The following is a 20,613-nucleotide window of genomic DNA, read 5'->3' as shown; positions in this document are numbered from 1 at the left end:
TGGGCAAAAAGGGGCCAGAAGTAGGCAGCCATATTTGCTTCGTGGAACTAGGAAAGAAGGGAGGGCTTGGGTCTCTCACCCCATTGGTGTCAGGGAAAGCCAGCCGGTGAGGTAAGGCCTGTACCCCATTTTCTTGGTTGCCACAGGGCCCCACAGGTGTACTTAGTGCTTTTTTAACCAGTGCTTTTTTAACCAGTCATTTTTAGAGTCCCTACTCTCTGCTAGATGTGGGGGCTGTGGGGTAAGCAGACACAGTTCCTTTCTTTAAGGACTTCATACCTAGCTCTGGAGTGAGACATAACGGCATCCTTTCAGCCACCTCTTGGGCAGCAGGAGGAATGATGAGACCCCAGGCAGTGGGAGGAAGATGCGCTTACTCTGCCACAGGTCAACTTCCTTGGCAGCAGCAGCAGGAATTTGCCAGGGGCGGAGGAGTTGGGAGGTGCAGATGGCACTGCAAGGAAAGGGCAGGGCATGGTGAGGTTTGGCCGGGTTGGAGGCAGGGTTTCCAGGGGACTGTGGCGGGCGGTGAAGGCCTTGTGATGGCGTGACCCGTCACTCTCGTTGGGTGGGAGGATTGAGTGGAAAGGACCAGCCCCATTGGAAGGGATTGCTCGTCCCTGCTCCTCCCCAGGCCGCCCATGAGTGAGCTTGTGGTATCAGTGGCGGGAAGACCCAGAGGAGAAGGACACGCCTTGGCTTAGCAGATGAGCCAGGTGGAACAGCAGGAGAAGGTGCAGGGGTGAGCCCAGGCCTCCGGTGCCCGTGTGTCCTCTGTTCAGGGGGCTGATGATAACCTGCCTCTGAGGGTTTTGTGCTCACCCGAGTTAGTTCACAGACAGTGCTTCGCACAGCGCCTGGCACGTGCTTGATGCTCTGAAATGGCAGCAGGGTTGTCATTGTTTTCATTCTTAATTTTGGGTTGTATCTTTTCCCCCACCTCTTTTTTTTTTTTTTTTAAAGATTTTTTATTTATTTATACAAGAACTGGGGTACAGTCAGAGGTGTGCGAGGGTGAGATGATTCACCAGAGACAGAGCAGGGAGCAGAACAGGCAGACAGACTGAAGACACTGCTGAGGGGAGCAGCGGGCGAGGCAGGAGAGGTCTGCTGTGCCATGTGGGTTTCTCCCTGGCCAGCCAGGAATCGAACCCGCACTGTGGAGGCTGAGGACAGCTTCACAGCGCTGCGCTCAACCTGCTGCACCACCGGGAGTGTTTTATCTTCTTTTTCTGGGAATGTTTACTGAATGCTGAGCTCCCTATGCTGGGCCCTTTTCTCCAGTATAAACATGGGCAAGAGGTCTTATTCTCTACAATTTGCAGATGAGAAATCAGAGACTCAGAGAAGGGAGGTAGCTTGCCTGTGGTCACTCAGCTAGTAGAGAGGTCTGCTAGGTCTACTAGCTCAGGTCTCTGACTCCACCGCTCCCCTTGGGCCATAAAAGAAGGGATTGTATGGAAGGGTCTGGAGCTGCTGCAGGAACAAGGCCTCAGTTTAGGGCTTACCCACGGTTGGCCTGGGCCTCCTGCAGGCAGCTCTTGTCACCTGCCTTAGGGAATGGTGCTCTAAGAACCCTTTGGATGCTTGGGGTGTGTGTGTGTGGTAGAGTGGGGAGTCTGGACAGGTGCAGGGTCCCCCTGCTACCCCCAGGAAAGCTTGGCCATCACCTGAGTTGCCCATCAAGTTTCCCACTGCTGAGAGGAAAGGAGATGCAGGCTGTTCCAATTCGGCCATCCCCTTTCAGATAGGAGAGGAGCTCAGAGGAGGAGCCCGTGCCTTTCCCAGGGCCCCCTGCCAGCAGCCATTGGCCTCCCTCACTGGTGGCTTCCAGGGCAGCTGTGAGTGTGCCTGGGCAGAGCTACCCACAGGGAGGGGAGGCATAAGACCTGCTTGGCCATTTTTCTGCTGTTGGTTAGGGTGGGCATATGCCCAGGCATCTGGCCAGGGATCCTTTGCCCACCCACTTGAGGACCCTGGAAATCAAAGTCTTTGGCTCCAGTGGGAAGAAAAGGAGAGGAATGGTCACTACTAACTTTCTGAACAACTTGAACAACTTGAAAGGGGAGCAGGGTCTCTCTGCTTGCTGGTTAGGAAAGCTCCCAGGGACCCGCTGCCCCCACCCCCTGCCAGGTAATTGGCATTTGCTTACTGCTAGCTGCAGTGGGAGTTTCATTCCGGCAGCACCCCCAAATCCATTAATCTCTTTGGATCCTGTAAGTCCAGGACTGTAATGGTGTTTAATCAGAGGCAGCTTTGATTTTCAAAGATCATGAGCTCCAGCGTTGCTTGCTCATGGTTGAACAAGTGGCTTGGGAGAGGTGGCGGGTGTGCTGGAGGTGAGAGATGGGCAGGGTAGCCCTCTGAGGGCCTGACTCATCTGCTCCTCGCTAACCCCCTCTTCTAACTGCCTTGCAGAGCAGACCCTTGGTAGACTTCCTGTGAATTAATGGATGGATCAGCAAGCCAGCCTCATGCCCTGGGTTGGCTTCTGTGAGGCAGGACTGGGCTAGAATGTTGATTTTTCGTTTCTGTGCATATGCAGAGCAGGTCAGGCTGACAGCAGAGTGATTTGGAGATAACAATAACAACTAAAATAATAATTAGAAGCAACCAGTATGTGCCAGGCATGTGACACACATAATTTCTCTGCTTTACAGCTGTTCTGCCAAAGCTATACATTGTTAACCCCATTTATAGGCGAGAAAGCTAAAGCTCAGAGAGGTTACACTGCTTGCCAAGCATCACACAGCTAGCAGGGTCAGAGCCGGCATCTGAACCTAGTCTGCATGGCTTCATGAATTCTCCTCCACCCTCTCCACCTGCCTCCCAGGGATCTGCCTTTGGCTGAAGTGGGACCTGGAGCCACATCAGTAGCATCCTGAGGTGGAAGTTGGAACACTGAGCAGTTTTGCCAAGCACCCAGGGCACGATCTGAATGCAGCCCTTCTCTCTCTGGCTTACCCCGAGGGTGGTCTTACCCATTTCATACTTTGTTCCATTTTACAGAGATGTCATGGGACTCTCTGACAGGGTGTGCTAGCTGGGGATGTCTTTAGTGCCCAGGATGGCCATTCAGTGTCACTGGACCTGTCCTTTCTCCTCTTCCTTCTTTCCATTAACCTTCAGCCCTGTCTGGCTCCTGCCTCAAACTTAGGAGGGAAGTCTTACTGCGTCCATTTTGCAGATGATGAGTCAGAGCCGCAGAGAAGAAAGGTCGCTTGTTGAGAGTCAGGCTTGTACTGGTGCACTTCTGTGTTGCCACACAGATACTCCACGTGATCACCAGCCAGATAAAGTGCAGAGCATTTCTGCCCTTGCAGGTGCCTGCTTGCTCCTACCAGGGCCTCTGCTCATCTGACTTCTGCCATTATTGTTTTCACTCATTACTAAACCGGCATCTTTGCTCGTCTTCCCCGGAAGCTCTGTTCTCGTCCATCGGTAGAGATGGAATGTAGTAATACCACACTGTCTTACTTCCTTAGGTCCCTGTCCTCTGCCCTGGCTGTTAGGGTTGGCATGACTAGGGGAAGCTCTTTGGTGTTCTGAGATGATATCATTAAACACTTCATTCCTCAGAAAGCTGAGGCCTCATAGTGGTAGGACAGTGGGCTGTGGGCCATAGCTCTGCTGTGCTAACCATTGATGATGTTGGGAGTGAACTCGGGACAGGGCTGACTTTGCAGAAATCAGTCTGTCATGTCTCTGACCACCCACCATCAAAGCCACGTGTAGCGTGTAAACGACTCCATGTTGCTGACAGTTTCTAGCAGACATCTGAGGTTCTGAAGTCTCCCTAGCACTGCGGGGCTCAGGAAACCAGGCCCTGGAATGACTGTCCCTCCCAAGAACAGCCTGGCTCTGAGTGTTCCTTGGGAAGGGAAGTACAGGGGCATATGGGAGTGACAGCGGGCTAAGATCTCACCCCAACCATTTTGGGGGGTTATTAGTGGCATCTTGACTGTGATGAGTTGGGGGCTCAGCAGGAAATGGCACTGGAAGAAATAACTCCCAAGGGGCTGGCTCAGACCCTCCAGCCACCTGCTGAGTCATCCTCACTCCACTTTGAAGAGACCCCCTCCTCACCTCACTGCATCCCAGCACCGCAGGACCATGAGTCAGGGAACCTGACCACCAACCAAGCTATGTCGTCAGTTCCTGATACTCAGGTGGAGGAACCCCAGGTTAGGGGGCAACAGACCTGGCTTCTTGTCCCAGCTCTGCCAGTGGCTTGCTGTGTGACTTTGGACTAGTCACTTCCCTCTCTGGGCCTCAGTATTCTTATTAAAGATGTTAGATTAGCTGGGCTCTGAGGGTCCTTCCTGCTTGTATATTTTGTAGAACAGTGATTCTTGGCTTGTAGGCAGCTAAGACTTGAACCATCTGTGTCAGAATCACCAGGGGGAGCTAACTTAATAATGCTGATTCCTGGGCACCATTCCAAATTTGTTCATCTATATGTGGGGTGGGAAGGGTTGCTGGGAGTTGCTAATCTACATTTTAACTAATTTTCCAGGTGATTCAGACACTCAGTAAAGCCTAGGAACCACCTCACAGGCCAGAGGGCACTGGGCCCCGGAGCCAGCGGCGTGCAGGGGCCCTCATCTGTTTGTCTTTGGGCCCACCCATGGTCTGAGCCTGCGATCATATTTGCCAGTCACTTTAAGAGCTGGTGACAGTGAGTGTCACTGATTTCATTACAAGTAAAGGTCGCGCAGAGGCGCACTTTCCCGGGGTGGAGGGGGCCTCCTCCAGCCACAGGATGACTATTGATTGCAGGACCTTTATCGAAGGTTAATTGGATTTCAGTGAGTGGGTTTTTAAGATCCCGCCTGGACCGAGATCCAATTGAATTTGCGTGAAATTAGATGGGAAAAAGGTGACGAAGCCAGGAGTTTGGGGGCGGAGAGTTGGACCAGAGGCCTGGTGGCAGGCAGGGGCTGTGTGTGAAGAGTGGAGGTGGGTGTAGGACTGGGGCTAGTCTGTCTACCCCGGGAGACTAGGGGAAGAGGGTCCGGGACTCCCTTGGTCATAATGTGGACTCTGAGTCAGTCCTCTGTCCTTGAGATGACCCTCCCGTATGTGGTGTGGGCTCCAGAGCATTTTTTGCCCTCTCTAGCCAGTAAATCTTGTTTCGGTCTGGGTTGAAAGGGGACCTGGTGGTTGGGCTCTTACTTCACTAGTCAGTTCATCAATCCTCCTTTTTCAGGACCTCCAGCTCCTGTTTTCAGAGGTGCAGGTGTCCTCACTGCTGAGTCTTCTCTGGGGCTCACAGATAGCAAACGCCAAGGTCACCCTTGCTGACTTGGGTTGGGGGTCCCCTGGCACCTCGCTGCTGTCTTTTCTCACTAACTGTGCTCCCTCCCGCAAGCACAGTCTTGCTCATTACATTTGGTCCATGTGGTTAGCCCTTCTACTCTTGTTGTGGGGTCTCGCCTTCTTGTTTCTTTTAAGGTCATTTTAATGGCATGGACAGAGCATGGGAACCGCAAGGCTGGTGGTGGGAGCAGCAGAGGGTCTCAGAGTCTAGGCACCAGGAGTTTGTCTCTGCCATTGGCTAGCTTACTTAAACCCAAGTTTCTGCCTCTGTACAGTTGGAGTGATAATAATACTTATTTCACGAGGTCATTGTGTAAGCTTTGCAGATGATGAAGTTCTATTTTAAAAAAAAAAAAAGTCCTTATCATTGTTTACGGAGGCATGTCTTCCCCTGAGATCTCTGAGAACCTTCTCTGCCCTGCTTCTGTCCTCCCATTTCTGTTGTCAGTGAGTGAGGTTGCTGAGCATGCAGACGCCCCCTGTCCCTGCCCAACCTGGTCTCTAAAGGCTGAGCCACAGGGGGACCCTCGCTTCCTCTTATGCCCTGACACCACTTGGGCTGAATAGGATGTTTACTTTTCCATCAGCATCATCTCCACCTTGGTGAACCTCTCTACTCTGTTGTGGGGCTACTGAGAAGACCAGGGAGAGAAGCAGAGGAAGCGTGAAGACCCTAGTTATTGAAATCACAGAAAGAAAACATCTTCCATTGTCCACCCCCTTCCATAACTTCTTGGAATCACTCTTTAGAAGTTTGGGGATGTCAGAGGGGTCCAGGCATGTAAAATGGGTTCCTCTGCATTTATTTCCCCAGGAGTGGGGACAGTGTCGCTTTGGAGGTGGCCTTCCTGGATTTGCTGCTGGCACTACCATTACTTGTGAGCTGTGCTTCCCCAATGAAATTGGTCACCCTTGGGAAGCTCCAGCTGTCTTCTATGAAGTGGGTGCAGGACAGTTCGATGACTGCTACATGACATACTTGTCTGTGTTTAGGATACATGCTCCACACACATTGATGTAATGCTAGAATTCCAACGCTGGGCCCCTCTGTGGTACCAGCATAAAATGCTTGCCCAAGAAGGGGGGAACATGTAGGAAGAAGCTCTAGTAAGGTGGAAGGATATGGAAATACTTCTCGGGGGTGAGTTGATGCCTGAGGCAGGGCTGTCATATGTCTCCTTTCACTGAGTCTTCCATTGTCATGGTCCCTAGGGCCCACCCCCAATCCCTCTGCGGCTGTGGCCCTTTGAGTCTCTGGCCAGGAGGAGCCCTTCCTGGCCTTGTGGCTCTCAGGTGTTGCCCCAGTTGAAGCCTGCCCTGGGGAAGCTTTAGCCAATGCCTAGATGCACTGAAATTATAGACCCCCCTGCAGTTCCAGTAGTTATTAGACTGTTTGTCCTCTTTCTTCCCTGTTACCTCTACCTGCTGGGTGTGGCTAAAGAGGTTCAATGCCTTGATGTGCAACTCATCTGAACATTAGCTAGTCCAGGAGTGGCCCATCCATGAGTGAATTTGGCCTCATGCTGGCAGCAGTGAGTGATGTGAGGTTTCTGAGATCCAGGGTGTTCTGGGTGGGGTGGGGTGGAGAGCAAAAGCTTAGGCCATGGTCTGGTCTGTCCTCCAGGCTGTGCTGTGCCTCAAGGAGCCTGGAGCAAAGAGAGTTTGGATATTAACTCCCTTATTATAAGGGGCACCAACCTCCTGTTTCTTTCAGAGATCTTGCCTTTTCTTACACAGCACCCCCAGGAACATAAACAGACTATCCCTGGGAGCAGGGGGATAAATTAATCCATGCAAGTTGTAGAATAAGAATAATTAAAGTACTTGCAGCCAATTCAAGTTTGAGAAAAACCCTAAAAATAATTCTTTGATTTAAATACTATTTACTAAATTAATTCTTTACTTGGCCTTTTTATGGAATCCTAGTTTTTTCTTTCCATCCTTACTGTTAAAGAATAAAGGCAGTGAGTAATTGCCAAAATCACTTATGTGAGTGGCACATTCATTTTACATGGAACAATGAAAAGATTTGTCATTGACTTTTTGCTTTTTGTAATGAGAGCTTTGCTTAACTGTGACTTTAGTTAACAGTGAGGTTTTAGTTAGACAGACAGTCCTGGATTTCCCACTGAGTGTCTTCTCCAAAGGGAATACCTTTTGGGATGCATGGGGACCCTTCAGAAGTTTTAGGTGCAAATCCTGCCTCCAGGTAGGAGCTTCCCTGGGAGTGGAGAGGCAGGTGGCCTGGTGATTCAGAGTGGAGCCAGGCTACCTGGGTTGGGATGCTGGTATCTACCGCTGGCCTGGTGACCCAGCCTCTTTCTTTTTCCTTTTTATATCTTGCTCCCTTCACCTGAACTCTGCAGACTTTGAATCCCTGCAATTGCCTGGAATGGTACATGGCACACACTTAGCTGTTGTCCCTCGAAAAATGGTGGCACTCCCTGTTTTTGTGCAGATGCCAATGTTAACAGGATTAGGGGCAGCCTTCGAGGAAATGAACAGTACGAATGGCCAAAAAGGCGCTCCGCATCACTGGTCCCCAGGGGAATATGGGTCAGGACCTCTGTGAGATGCCAGTGGCTGCCATTGGAAGCCAGGAGGGAGCAAGTGTTAGTGAGGATTTGGCGAGAAGGGAGGCCTCGCTGACTGCTGGAGGGAATGTGAGTTGGTACAGCCCCTGGGGAAAACAGTATGGTGGTTCCTCAAAAAATTAAGAATAGAACCACTTTATGACCCAGCAATTACACTACTGGGTATTTATCTGAAAGAAATGAAATCAGTGTCTCAAAGAGATATCTACTCCCCACGATCATCGCAGCATTATTTTCAATTGTTTGTCCTTAAGCATGAGACATAGCTGAAGTATTATGGAAGAGGGTGGGAGAGAGGCTTGAGTGTGCAGTGGTGGCCTTTGCTTTCTTCTGGGACCCTCCATACCTCTCTGGCTGCTTTTTTTTCTCAGCAGATTAGATACTATTTAGTGCAACTCTGGATGGAGGCTAAGAAAAATTATCCAAAATTTAGAAATAAGGTTATGAACATTCAATGGATTCTTTCAAAGTCATTTCTGGACATTGTTCAACCAGTACATACAAGGATTTTTTTTTTTTTAATTTGTAGAGAAATGTACTTTTGTTTGACTTGGCTGCTGACAATTAATTAAGGGCTCAGACAGAAGTCATATGTCAACCTGTAGATCTTATCCGGTAGAGATGCAAATAATTTCTACCCAGTAGCAAAGATAACCCCAGAGGTTATGATTTCCTTATTGCCTCGTAGGACAACAACCAGCTTTTTATATAATCCAAGAGTCTCACTTTTATTCCTGCTTAAATGTCTGTAAATATCCAGTACCTCAAAATTCTCTTTGAACCAGCTTTTCCTTCTTACTTGCTCCTTTAGTGATGAGAGAAACAATCTTTGACACCTGTCCATCCTATATTTGTATGAATCGTGTTTATAACTTTTTGAAAATTATACTTTGATGGTGATAATGGGTATTCTCTCCCCTGACCAATTTTAACTCAAACTACTACATTATCCTTCACCTCCCCCCCAAAACTACAAAAAAACAGCTGACCACAATTATGTGTCTATATGGTGATAATAACTTTCCCATATGTGGCCTTGAGATCTTGGCCAAGATGTGAGGAAGCAGAGCAAATGGACTTAGTTCTACTTAACAGCTAAGAGAACCTGGACCCAAACTGAGGAGGGGGATGACTTGCCCCTGGGGTTACCCCTCCCCTGTCCAAAGTGGCAGTAGTGAGATGGCCCCGGAATGAAGTGGTTGCATAGGTTGGCTCCCCCTCCTGTTTCTGTCTTCCTTACTTGTCTGTCCTGGTGAAATCTGGTTAAAGTGAACATCAGTACCAGCCTGCAGTGGGAAGACATCCAAGTGGGGGCAGCTGGACAGGTGTCAAATTCAGGAGGCTGCCCTGGTGTCTTCACTGGTGGTATATGAGCTGCTCTCAGCAGCACCGCTGCTGACTCCTGTGGCAGCAACAGCTCACGCCTCACAGGCACGGGCTCCTGTCCCGAGTCCCCAGGCCCCTAGGGACTATCTTTCAATGTAGTAATAGGGGGCCCAGAGCGATTAGCAATATTTCAGAAAGCTTAAGGGAGATCATACATCTCCCCGTGACAGGTCTGCCCAGACTAAATGAAATGTCATTTCTCTCCTTTTGGCTGGAATTCCGTCAGCTCTGTCTGGCTGCACTGCTTATCTGGGGCTGATCAGGAGCCCTGATTGGACCTTATAAGCATCCTTGACAAATAAAAATGAATTATGACTTAATAAATGCAATTGGTTTAGCAAATATTGGCCTTCAGAGCATGGCTCTGTGCAGTTCTACAGGGCCTCACAAAAGGGGCTCTCAGTGGCACAGGGGTGGGGACTTGCTGGCTCACCCAGGCATAGCTCTGACTGGGCCCCTCCCTGAGGAACCTGCGACCCCGACATTTCATCCTGAGCCTGTGAACTTGGCCAGGCTAAGTCCTGTGCCTCAGGTCCACACAAGCACAGGTGCTCATTTCATCTGGGGACGCGGCAGGAGCACTCGTGTCATAGTAGGAAAGTGTGACCCAGGATAAGTATCAGGGCTTAAGACAAACCTTTTAACTCTAGATTCTTCATCATTTAAAAAGGTATCATGAAACCTAGTCTGCCGACCTCCCAGGAGTGTCCTGGGGAATCGGTACCAGCAATAGCAGAGGTGCAGAGGGGAGGTCGCTGGGGTCCAGGCGCTGCCGCTCTCACTCTCTCCTGCAGTGCCCTTGAGAGTGGCACTATTATTAGTTCCACTTTACTGAAGCTGAGAGTCTCAGCAACTTGTTTAAGGTCACAAAGTGGAATTGAGAAGTGCAGAAGGTATCGAGTCGCGGTACTGGAAGGCTGTGGCGTTCCATCTGGTTTGAATCCTGGCTCTCCCTCTTCCTCACTGTGCAGCTCCGGGGGTTTTACTCCACAAGTGTTAGCTCCTTGTCGGCAAAATGGCGATCATAATTATACATACTTTTTGGGCTGTTTTAAGGAAGTCAGCTGTTGTTACTAAAGTTGAGTTATTCTTGATGATTCACTTTAGGGTCGATTCAATTGATTTGGTTTCAGAAGAGAGTAATGGGGTTGGGGTTAGCATCAGAGAAATAAAACCACAGCATCTCAACAAAACAAAACAAAACAAAACAAAAACACCCAACCTTTGGAGAGACAAGGGTTGCACTTGTGTTGAAGAAAGCGTCCTAAATCACATGGTTAACCTAGTACAGGCAAGTGGATGCGTATAGGGCCAGAGTATGGTAGGTAAGTTATATCTCAATGAAGTTGTTTAATAAAATAGAACCAGTCCCTGCCACTTTGATAGTGGGCTTGATAGCCATTAATCAGATAATGACATAAATAGTGTACTAGTGCCATGAAAGAAAAGAAAAACAACCTATAAGAGTTTAAGGAAACTCTCACTTAGTCTGGGAGGTCAGGGAAGGCTTCCCAAAGGAGCTAGTGGGAATCCCAGTCAGCTAGGATGGGAAAGAAGAGAGAAGTGACAGGTGAAGGGAAGAGAGGGGGAATGCTCCTGACAGAGAGACTATCACGTGCAAAGGCCCTGAGGTAGGAAGGCACAGGGATCATTGGAGAAGAGAAAGACAGTGGACGCGACTGGAGTGTTGTAGTCCAAGATGAGACTGGAGAGGGAAGACTTTGTAGGGCAGGGAAAGGAGTTAGACCCTAATCCTTGTTCCCCACCCTATGGGCCCCAGCTCGTCTTGCCATGGTTGGGATATGTTAGTGACCATGGGTTCCAGTGAGGTCAAGAGGAAGGCCAAGGGCGGATGTGTCCTGAGGTGCCAGCTCTCTGGGTGGAAAATCTCTTGGTCCCATGGAAACCCATCCACCGACCATCTGCAGGCCCAGGTCTGGCTCTTTTCAGCAGCTGTTCCCTGACTGGGAAGAGGCTTTTAGCTTTAATAAAAAGGGAGTCGAGATAAGAAGTCTGCCTCAGCAGGGAGAGCAGCGGTGACAGGATGATTTAAATGGCCTCTCCAGTGTCATTTCTTCTGTGCAGACATCATAAATCAGATTAGCATTGGGCTGTGGCGGGGGGAAAAGAAGGGGCCTGCAGGGAGAGGGGAGAAAGGCTGGTGACTCTGGTCCACCTGGGACTGGCCTGTTAGTGGTGGGGTGGCCGTGGAGGCTGGTGGGGCCAGGTGGATGACCCCCACTCCAGCTTTCTAGCCCAGCTTCAGCTTTGGGGAAAACATGAAGAGAGACTGATAAGAAAGAGATAAGGAAGAGAAAAATGGGGGATAAGTGGAGCGGCGGGTGTGGGAAGTGGGCATTACCCCCTTTGGAAGAACTGGGAGCATTGGTTCTGCTTTGCTGTGCATTAAAATCGCCACCTTGGAAATGCTAATGCCTGGGTGCCACCCAACACTCCTGCGTTCCAGGTGATGCTGTTGTGCAGCTAAAGTTGGTAAGAAGAAGTGCATTAGAGCAGGCTCCATTCTGAAGTTCGAGAAGTAGGTGCCCTCAAGCTGTCGCTGCCCCACGGCTGCCCACCTGGCCCCACCAAGCTTCCTCTGGAAAGTCACCAGTTTGAGGGGCCAGAGCAGGCAGACTCCTACCTGCATCCTCTCTCTTTCAGATCTCTCGCCACCTGGGCAAGATGTACAGTGAGATGATCTTTGTCAATGGCTTTGTGCACTGCGACCCCCATCCAGGCAACGTGCTGGTGCGGAAGCACCCGGACACGGGGAAGACTGAGGTCATCCTCTTGGACCATGGGCTCTATCAGGTAGGAGAGGCCCTTTCCACCAGCCTGCCCGCTCTGGCCCTGCCTGGTGCAGAGCCCGCCAACTCCCCCAGGTCCTCAGAGGTGGGAAGCAGGTTTGGGCCCATCGCTATACCCTGAGATGTCATTTTGTGCAAGTCACAGTTCTGTGAGCTCTCAGCTTCCTCCTCAGTGAATTGAGGTTGATAACACCTCTCTGGGGCGGTTGTGAGCAGTTAAGGGAATGTGCCTGCATGTGTGAAAGTGCTTTGTAAACTGTAAAAACATTGCCTTCCCAGGGAAGCCCAGGCCAGCCCAGTCCCTGGGAAGTGAGCTGCCCTTAATACCAGCTGAGACTTCAGCAGGATGGCTAACTCAGCCCCTCAGGGTGTGAGACGTAGTAGAAAGGGGTTGGGGAACTGAGAGGCACTGGAGGGCCCAGACTCTGGAACTTGGGACACAGCTGGTTTAAATGAGCCTTGAGTTCCTGCCTAGCAGTTGCAAATTTCACTGCCAATCCCAGGGTCTGTGGCCTGGTTTGATTCCATGGTCCTGGGGAGGTTTCCCCAATGGCCTCCTGCTCCTCTCCTCAGGATCCTGTTCTCATACCCCAACATCTTGGCTTCCTTTGAAACCCTCTGTGGAGTTAGGTGCTCTAGCTCAAGGCTAGCTGCTGTCACCCACAGCCCCCAAACAAATGGTGGCTCAGGCACAACTGATGTCTAATTGCCTCCTCACCTACCCATCCTGGGGGGGTGGACCCCAAAGACCAGGGCTTCCTGGGCCTTTTCGCGGGGGCAGGTCCACCAGCTGCAGGGCTGAGGGCTCCGAGGAGAATGCGTGGAAAATTTTCATGGTCTGGACCTGGAAGTGGAGCTGCGGTCACACTCCATCAACTGGAGTTCCGGCGGAGGGCTGCATGGAAGGAGGAGGGCCGCTGGAATATAGCCTGTACCTGGGAAGAAGAAAATACAGATTTTGATGGGCAGTTGGGGTCTCTGCCGTTCGAGACCAAGGCTGGTCAAATAGTAGCTTTGCACATGGCCTTCAGGGAGACTGAACTTGGGGAAGGAAGCAGGCATTGCATGGCAGCCATGTCTCCCTCTGTGCCCCTCGCAGAGGTCAGCAGCCCAGGCCCTTTCTGGGGAGAGGAGGCTCAGGCTCTGCCCCTTCGCAGGTGCTCACAGAGGAGTTCCGACTAGATTACTGCCACCTCTGGCAGTCACTGATCTGGACTGACATGAAGAGGGTGAAGAAGTACAGCCAGCGCCTGGGTGCTGGGGACCTCTACCCCTTGTTCGCCTGCATGCTGACGGCCCGGTCGTGGGACTCAGTCATCAGGGGCATTGGCCAAGCTCCGGTCACTGCCACGGAGGTAGGTGGCCCTCGTGACGCTGCCCTTTCCTGAATGCAAGGGGCAGGGCCAGGGATGGCCTTTGGGCACCTCCCAACCCAGCGTCAGTGATTCTCCAGTTCCCTCCCAGGATTCTGGGGACCCCCAGGGACCAGCTCATGGATCAGTCTGGCACCATTGCCACTGATTTCTTCTGGGGACCGTCTCCCATCATGTGGTTCCCTGGGGTGTCCTTCTGGGGGAGGACTTCACTTCCTCAGGTGGTGCTCCAAGGTGCATCTGGTCCCGTTGTTTTGGGAGCTCCTAGTGGGTCAGTTCTTCAGTGTTTCTCTGTTGCTCAGCTCTCTGTTGCACACCGACAAGTGTCCACAGAGTCTGGGCTGAGGCTGATCCCAGGAACATCCCCTCCCTGTGCTCCTTCTTCCCTTCACTATCTCGACAGGACTTTCACCTTCTAGTCCCTCCTGGACTTGACCTCTGACTTCCCAGGCTATCCTGGACTCCTGTAGACTTGCCTTTATTTTATTTATTTATTTATTTAGATTTATTATTTATGCATACAAGAACTGGGGTATAGGCCAGAGGTATGGGGGTTGAGAGGGTTCACCAGAGACAGAGTGGGAGCAGAACAGGCAGACTGACCGAAACACACTGCTGAGGGGAGCAGTGGGTGACACAGGAGAGGTCTGCTGCACCCAGACTTGCCTTTACCCTGTGGTAGATGTGCTTGGCCTCAGCCTGGGTGCATGCTCACTGGCATGGACAGGGTCTCCCTCATGCTGTTAGAAAGACTGGGTTCAACTCTAGCACCCCTTCTTCCTGGTGATATGACCTTGAGTGGTGGGAAGTAGACTTGCTGCTCTATCCAGTCCTGGCTTGGAGTTTGGGGGGTAGGTATTGTTGACCTTGATGATGAGGAGGCAGCATGGCAGGGACACAGCCTGGCCCCACTCACGTGCTTTTGTCCTACATCCTGTGCTTGGCCAGAAGTTGGGGCAAGATGCTCCATCAGCTATAAAGCCAAGGCCTTGTGCTAAATGTCCCTGGGGTGGGGGTGGGGGGGAGTTTCCCAGTGGTACTGAAGTACCGTCCAGGAGCTTCCTTGCAGCCCCCAGGTTTCAGGCTACCCGGATACTGTCACCCTGCTCCCCCCCACCCCGGGTTCTATTTCCCATGCTTGTCTCTTTTTCTCTCCCTGTTGCTGCTTTAGGACTTAGAGATCCGCAACAACGCGGCCAACTACCTCCCCCAGATCAGCCAGCTCCTCAACCACGTGCCACGGCAGATGCTACTCATCTTCAAGACCAACGACCTACTGCGTGGCATCGAGGCCTCTCTGGGCACCCGCGCCAGTGCCAGCTCCTTCCTCAACATGTCGCGCTGCTGCATTAGGGCACTGGCCATGTGAGTGGGCTCTGGGCTCTCACCCCCTCCCCAGGGCCCCTGCTCGCCTCCACTCTCTCCCACTGGTCCCCAGGGCTCTGCCTGAGCTCCCCAATCTCCAGGAAGCTAGGGGCAGAAAACAGTTGCCGAGAGCTTGCTGATGCCTCAGGGTGGTGGCTTTGGGTGGTCTAGAGAGCCCCTGTTGTTGTGGGGCAGTGGATTCGAAGACCATGCCCTCGTGGGCAAGTTTCCCAGGTGATTCTTAACCTTAGTAAAGTTGGGAAGTTTTCTGAGCATCTCAGCTCCACCCAAGTGGCCCCTGGGTGTGGCATCAGGGTGCTCTGATGCAGGTGCCATCTCTAACAGGCCCCAGGACCATCTCCCAGGCCAGATTGCGAGGCCAGTGTGGCTGTGACTTGGGGTGGTGTGAGGGAAGAGGGCTTTCAGCTCTTCCTAGCTGCCTCAGCACCCTTGGGGAATTGAGGAGGAAGGGGAAGGTGCTTCCCTAGGTCCTTCTACCTAAGGGCGGCAAATACATGGAAGGCCCATCTCTGGGTGAATGATCTCAGCTGACTGCGGAGCCCTGGACTGTGGCCAGCTCCCAGCCCATCTGTCCCAGGCAGAGGATGGGACCTTCTGGCAAACTGGTGAAGTTGGCCACACACATCAGGCATTACTATCCAATATCAAATTATAGCAAAGTAGGCTGCACGCTGAAAGGCTGGATAGGATTTATTCTTCCCCTGAGGGTTCAGGACACAGTCTTGAATCTGTTATTATTATGAACACCAATTTTTGATGTGTCCTTTTGTTGGTGTAGAAGGGATTGAGCTGGGCTGAATCCACAGAGACTGGTCCCCCAGGACCACCTGACCAGCTTTCCAGCTTTGGAAAGAGAAACATTGGAATATTCTATTCAGTGGGCCCTGTTGGATTTGATGCCCCGTGAAACAACTGCTTTTGCTTCCCCCCACTTACCTCGAGCGCGGCTTCGGAACAGTTGGCTGCGGATCTGGAAGGCTGATTGGGCAGAGAGGGGACTGTGGAGCTGGGAGGCGTCCCCCGGCCAGGGAGGAGGGTCGCTCTTCCATTTTCTTGTCTCTTTATCTCATGTTCTCTCCTTCCTTCTCGCCCCTTCACGTGCAGGCACCAGAAGAAGAATACCTGCTCGTTCCTCAGAAGGACCCAGATCTCGTTCAGCGAGGTCTTCAACTTATGGCAGATCAGCCTCCACGAACTCATCCTGCACGTGAAGGGGCTGCGGCCGGCCCGCTGGGTCTCGGCGCTGCTCTGCTGGCTGTTTGCTGCTCTGCACTGAGTGGACTCGCTAGCCGCTACCCCTTTCTGGGGTGACAAGGAGTCTTTCACGCCTCGCTCTTCAGTCGTGTCTCCACCTGGTTGCCCTGTTTCTCCCATGAGGCGGCCCGGAGTCCCCATTCACGGCGTCACGTCCTCTACCTCTGGAATTCCCGCACCGCAGCCCTTGTCGGGGGCCTGAGAGCTGCTCCAGGCAACAGGCTTCTCTCCCTGCCGGGGAGAAGGCACAGCAGCCTGCTTTCTCCTTCCCGTGTGCTGTGGGGTTGGTGTCTCCCCCTTGCTGTTAGCCCTTCCTGTGCTCAGGAGGGGCCGTGTGTCCACTGAGGGCATGTTCGCTTTGGGAACTTGAACATGGTGGGAGAGAAGCCCCGTCTCTGAGCTCATGGTGCCCCTGAGCTGGCTAAGGAGGTGGCTGGCACCCCAGGCAGGCCCCACGGCCTCCCTGGGCTCCCCGCTGTCAAGGGAACCCTGTGGTGTTTTAGGGACTGTGTTTCCATAAATAAACCCTGAAGGGTTTCAGGGCAGGGCTGGTGGGTGGGATTTTTACTGAGGTTGGAAGTGAATCGTGTTGTCTAGCCTGTGACAGTAGACCTGGGTACCACGTGCCACTGTCTTCTGCTTGGCTTCATGCCGCTGTGATCCTTCTAGACTCTCACTGTGTGACCATTTCCTGCTTTTCTCACCTTCTAAGACTGAGACCTTGGTTGCAGGAGTTAGGAGGCCCAAGGCTAGGAGCTCAGACTCTGCTGAAACCTTGTATTTGATCTCCTGCATGCTCACCTCCTCCAGTGCCCTGGCCCTGACCTGTTCCATGAATTGTTTCCTGACTCACCCTTTGGTTTGCCGTTCGATGACCAGACCCTGTCCTGGAGGCTGGAGTCCGAGCCTTAGTCACTGCGGCTCAGACTCCAAGCTGAAGCCCCGTCACCTGTCTGGACCCTGTCACCTGTCTGGACCCTGTGCTTCCATCTATTGCCTGCTGGCTTGGTGCCAGCACCTGTCCTGGACAACCTCTAGGCTTCAGACTCCAGCCTTGGCAGGTCCCAGCTCTTGCTGAGCACTGTGCTCAGATGTTAATTGTATTTGAATTTCTCCGATCTTACTGCACCCCATTCACAGAAGCAAAACCCCCCAAATTTGAGTCTCATTTTCTGTTCTCTTATTCATAATGCAAGCAGTCTTTTCACTAACCAGAGATAATTTCAAGACTCCTTTATTTTCTGAAAGAATTAATTGTTCTTAGTGACCAGTTGGATGCACCCAGGAACCCGAGAGAATAATTTGCAAGATCTGTTATTAATCACGAAGATGCATGCTGCATATTATATTTTATGGTATCTTTTATAGCCACTGAAGTAAATATAAATGTCCTTTTTGTTCAAGGTAATGGTTACTTGCTTTTCGCTTTTGGTTTAATGGTTGGCTTCTCGCTGCCCTGGGATCTAAAACATCAGCATGTTGCCAGTGGACCCAGCACCCAAAACAGTTTTCCAAGGAGAGCAGAAAGGTGGGGAATGCTTGGGATATGGGAAGTTTGAAAATAGGCTGGGAGTAGGCTGGGAGAGACTGCTAGGCTCTTGGTAAATAAGTGACATCATTGAATTGTGCCATTAACACTATGCAGAGGACAGGTTAATAGCCTCCCGCCTCTTACTGAGAAGGGAATCGAGGCTCAGAGAGGCCTAGCAATTTGCCTAAAGTCACACAGCTGCTGAATAGAGGTCCATGTTTTGTTTTTTATTCTATAGTGCTGTAAATATGGGTTACACTTGCTCCTGAATTGGGTCTCAAGCCCCCCGATTTTAGAGGAAATTGGATTTTCAGTGGAGGCAGGAAAAGGGAATAGGTAAAGGAAAATGAAAATTTCTGGAAAAAGGCATTCCTGTTTTCATGTTCCTTGGCACCTGAGACGGGGACCTCGACTCGGACCTCGATGATACTGCAGAGCAATCCGACACGGACGCTCACCACTCCCTGGCAGTGGCACTCCATGGGCTCATGGGCACGGTTCCCATAGGACTGGCCTCACCTCAGTCACAAGCTGCAGGTTGGGGGTCCGCAGGCCACCTGCACTTCTGACCAACCAACTACCTCGGGGGCTTCCCACAACCCTCTTAGATTTAATCATTTGCTAGAAAGACACAGAACTCAGGAAATCACTATACTGGTGATTGCAGTTTTATTATAAAGGAGGCACATCAGGGCAGGACAAATGAAGGGAGACATAGGGCGAGGTCTGGGAGTCCTGAAGGCAAACCTGTGCTCTCCAGTAGAAGAAGCAGGACCCAGAATTCTCTGCACATGGATATATGAACTCGTGTTCAGAGTTTTGATAGGGTTTTGTTCTGTAGTCTTGATTAATTGAATTATTGATCTTCTACTTGAACCCAACCTCCAGACTGCCCCCCTCCATTCCTCCGCAGATAAGGCAGGGCTGATATCACCCCTGCCCCCCATTCTGAGTCATCAATATAAGCTCAGGTGTGACCCAGCCAGCACATCATGAAAGATGATACTCCTGTCAATCTAGAAAGTCCGAGGAGTTAGAGGTTATCTCCCAGGAGCACTGCAGGAACAGAGACCAGACAAATGCTTTACTGTGTAACTGTCACACTGGTGTCTTGTGTACTTGGCTTGAGGAGACATGTTTATCAACTGGCCGCTGGCCCACTGGCCATGGCTACCAGAGCAGTAGGAGTTGGTTCTCTCCTGGCCTCTAGTCTGTGATTCATCCATAGCTCTGGTGAGCATCTACTCAGATCTTCACCCTGGTCCCTTCTCTGTCCTGGAGCCCACCCCGGGATCAGAGTCACCCTCTCGCCTCCCCAGGGCCTCCTGCCATGTCTGGAGGGCTCCAGAATATGAGCATCTACAGTCTCAGCAGCACCATGCAGAGCCTCCAGGTGGGACATTCCAGGTGGGAGGGTACATTCGCCTCAGCGTGAGCAAATGTGAGTTACACTAGGCAGTGCCCTGTGGAGTGACATCAGGCTGGTGTGGCCAGGACAGGTGCAGCCAGGAGGAGCTGGGGTCTAAGCTGGGCACTGCTGACTGGGCAAGGTCTCCACTGGCTGGAGAGCAAAGCCTCAGAGGGTGCTGTGTACCTGGCAGCCTGGCCTGTTGGAGCACTGATGTTTGCTGGGCTGGATCCTGAGCATCGGTCATTAATGAGAGGCCTTGAAATGGTGCCACTGCTGCTGGTGACTGGCCAGGGGGAACCGGGAGGCCAGTTCCCCAAGTGTTAAGTTTGCAAACCTTTTGGTAAAGGCCCATTTGTTCAAGAAAGTTCTGCTTCCACCCCCCCTTCCTTCCTTTTCTCCCTGCCTCCTTTCTTTTCCCTTCTCTCCCTCTCTCCCTGCCCTCCCTCCTGCTTGCCTATGAAGAAGTCTGCCTTGAAGCTGCGCACACTGGCTTGGCACTGTCTCCTAAAGGAAGGATGAGGTCGTCCTTCAGCAGAGTAAATATCACACCTTGGACCATAGCTTCCATGTCGGTTTTCCCGTGGTGAGTGCCTCCTGGCTTGGTTGACTTGGCTTCTCTGGCTGCTGCCTCAGTCCGTCCATCAGCCAGCTCCTCTCCTAGGCAGGTCACCCTGTCCCTGGCCAGCACTGCTGGGGGCAGAAAATGCTCTTTCTGCCCAGTTCTGCATTTGGCTTAATAGTTTCATTTTGAGCTAATAGAAACACTGTGTGTTGTTTTTCCTATTTTCTCTTTCCCTTGCATGAGAGGAAAGGCCAGCCTGGTGAAGTGGTGAGGGTTTAAGCCCCCTGTCCCTACCCCTGCCAGACCAGCTCCCATGCTATCCCCCTGCATTTTCCTTCTAGAGGGGCTTCTCAAACTTTCACATAAACAGATGAATAACTTGGGCTCTTATGAAACCACAGGTTTTGACACGGTGGGTCTGAGATTCTGCATCTCTAACAAGCTCCCACTGAGGCTTTGGTCTGCAGGCCACAATGAGCGGCCAGGATCCGGAGCCCTGGTTCTAGAGGTGGGGCCTCCAGGAGCAGCATCAGCACAACCTGAGAGCTTGTTAGAAGTGTACATTCTCAGGCCCCGTGTGTGAGATTGATGAATCACAGTCGCCAGGGTGGGGCCCAGCAAACTATTTTATTTTATATATTTTTTACATTATTCTTCATTTTTTGTACAATGCATGCTTTCTCATTTCGGTTATAGTCCTCGGAAAATTTCCACCACCAATTCACCCGTGTACCATCACCATAGTCCCTTGCCAGCAACCTATTTTATTTTATTTTTTTAACTCTTTTTTAAAATTTAATTTATTTTTTATTTAACTATTTTATTTTATATAATTCTTACATCTTTTTTCATCTTTGCACAATGTATGCATTTTCATTTTGGTTATATTCCCCATACAATTGCACCCCCCCCTTATTTTGACTCTAGTCCTTCCTTTCCCTGTTTCCCTGCCCCCCCCCCCCCATAGTGTGTCTCTGGTTTATAGTT

The 20,613-nt window shown here is 51.4% G+C and overlaps 1 protein-coding gene across 4 annotated transcripts in view; it reads left to right on the top strand.

The window, feature by feature from the left end:
• ADCK1 (aarF domain containing kinase 1) overlaps nt 1-20,236 on the top strand; it is a 99,804-nt gene extending 79,568 nt beyond the window's left edge. For all 4 annotated transcript variants that reach the window (XM_037503765.2, XM_054691899.1, XM_037503767.2 and 1 more), the window contains 4 exons: nt 11,964-12,113; nt 13,267-13,464; nt 14,654-14,847; nt 15,973-20,236. In XM_037503765.2, the coding sequence (XP_037359662.1) occupies nt 11,964-12,113; nt 13,267-13,464; nt 14,654-14,847; nt 15,973-16,144 (714 nt within the window). In that variant the 3' untranslated portion in view covers nt 16,145-20,236. The remainder of the gene's footprint in view (nt 1-11,963; nt 12,114-13,266; nt 13,465-14,653; nt 14,848-15,972) is intronic.
• Nucleotides 20,237-20,613: the final 377 nt, after the last annotated feature.

This window comes from Talpa occidentalis, unplaced genomic scaffold (assembly GCF_014898055.3).
Source record: "Talpa occidentalis isolate TD23 unplaced genomic scaffold, MPIMG_talOcc4v2.1 talOcc4.11, whole genome shotgun sequence".
Taxonomy (NCBI): Eukaryota; Metazoa; Chordata; class Mammalia; order Eulipotyphla; family Talpidae; genus Talpa; species Talpa occidentalis.
This window is presented reverse-complemented; position numbering and strand designations above follow the sequence as displayed.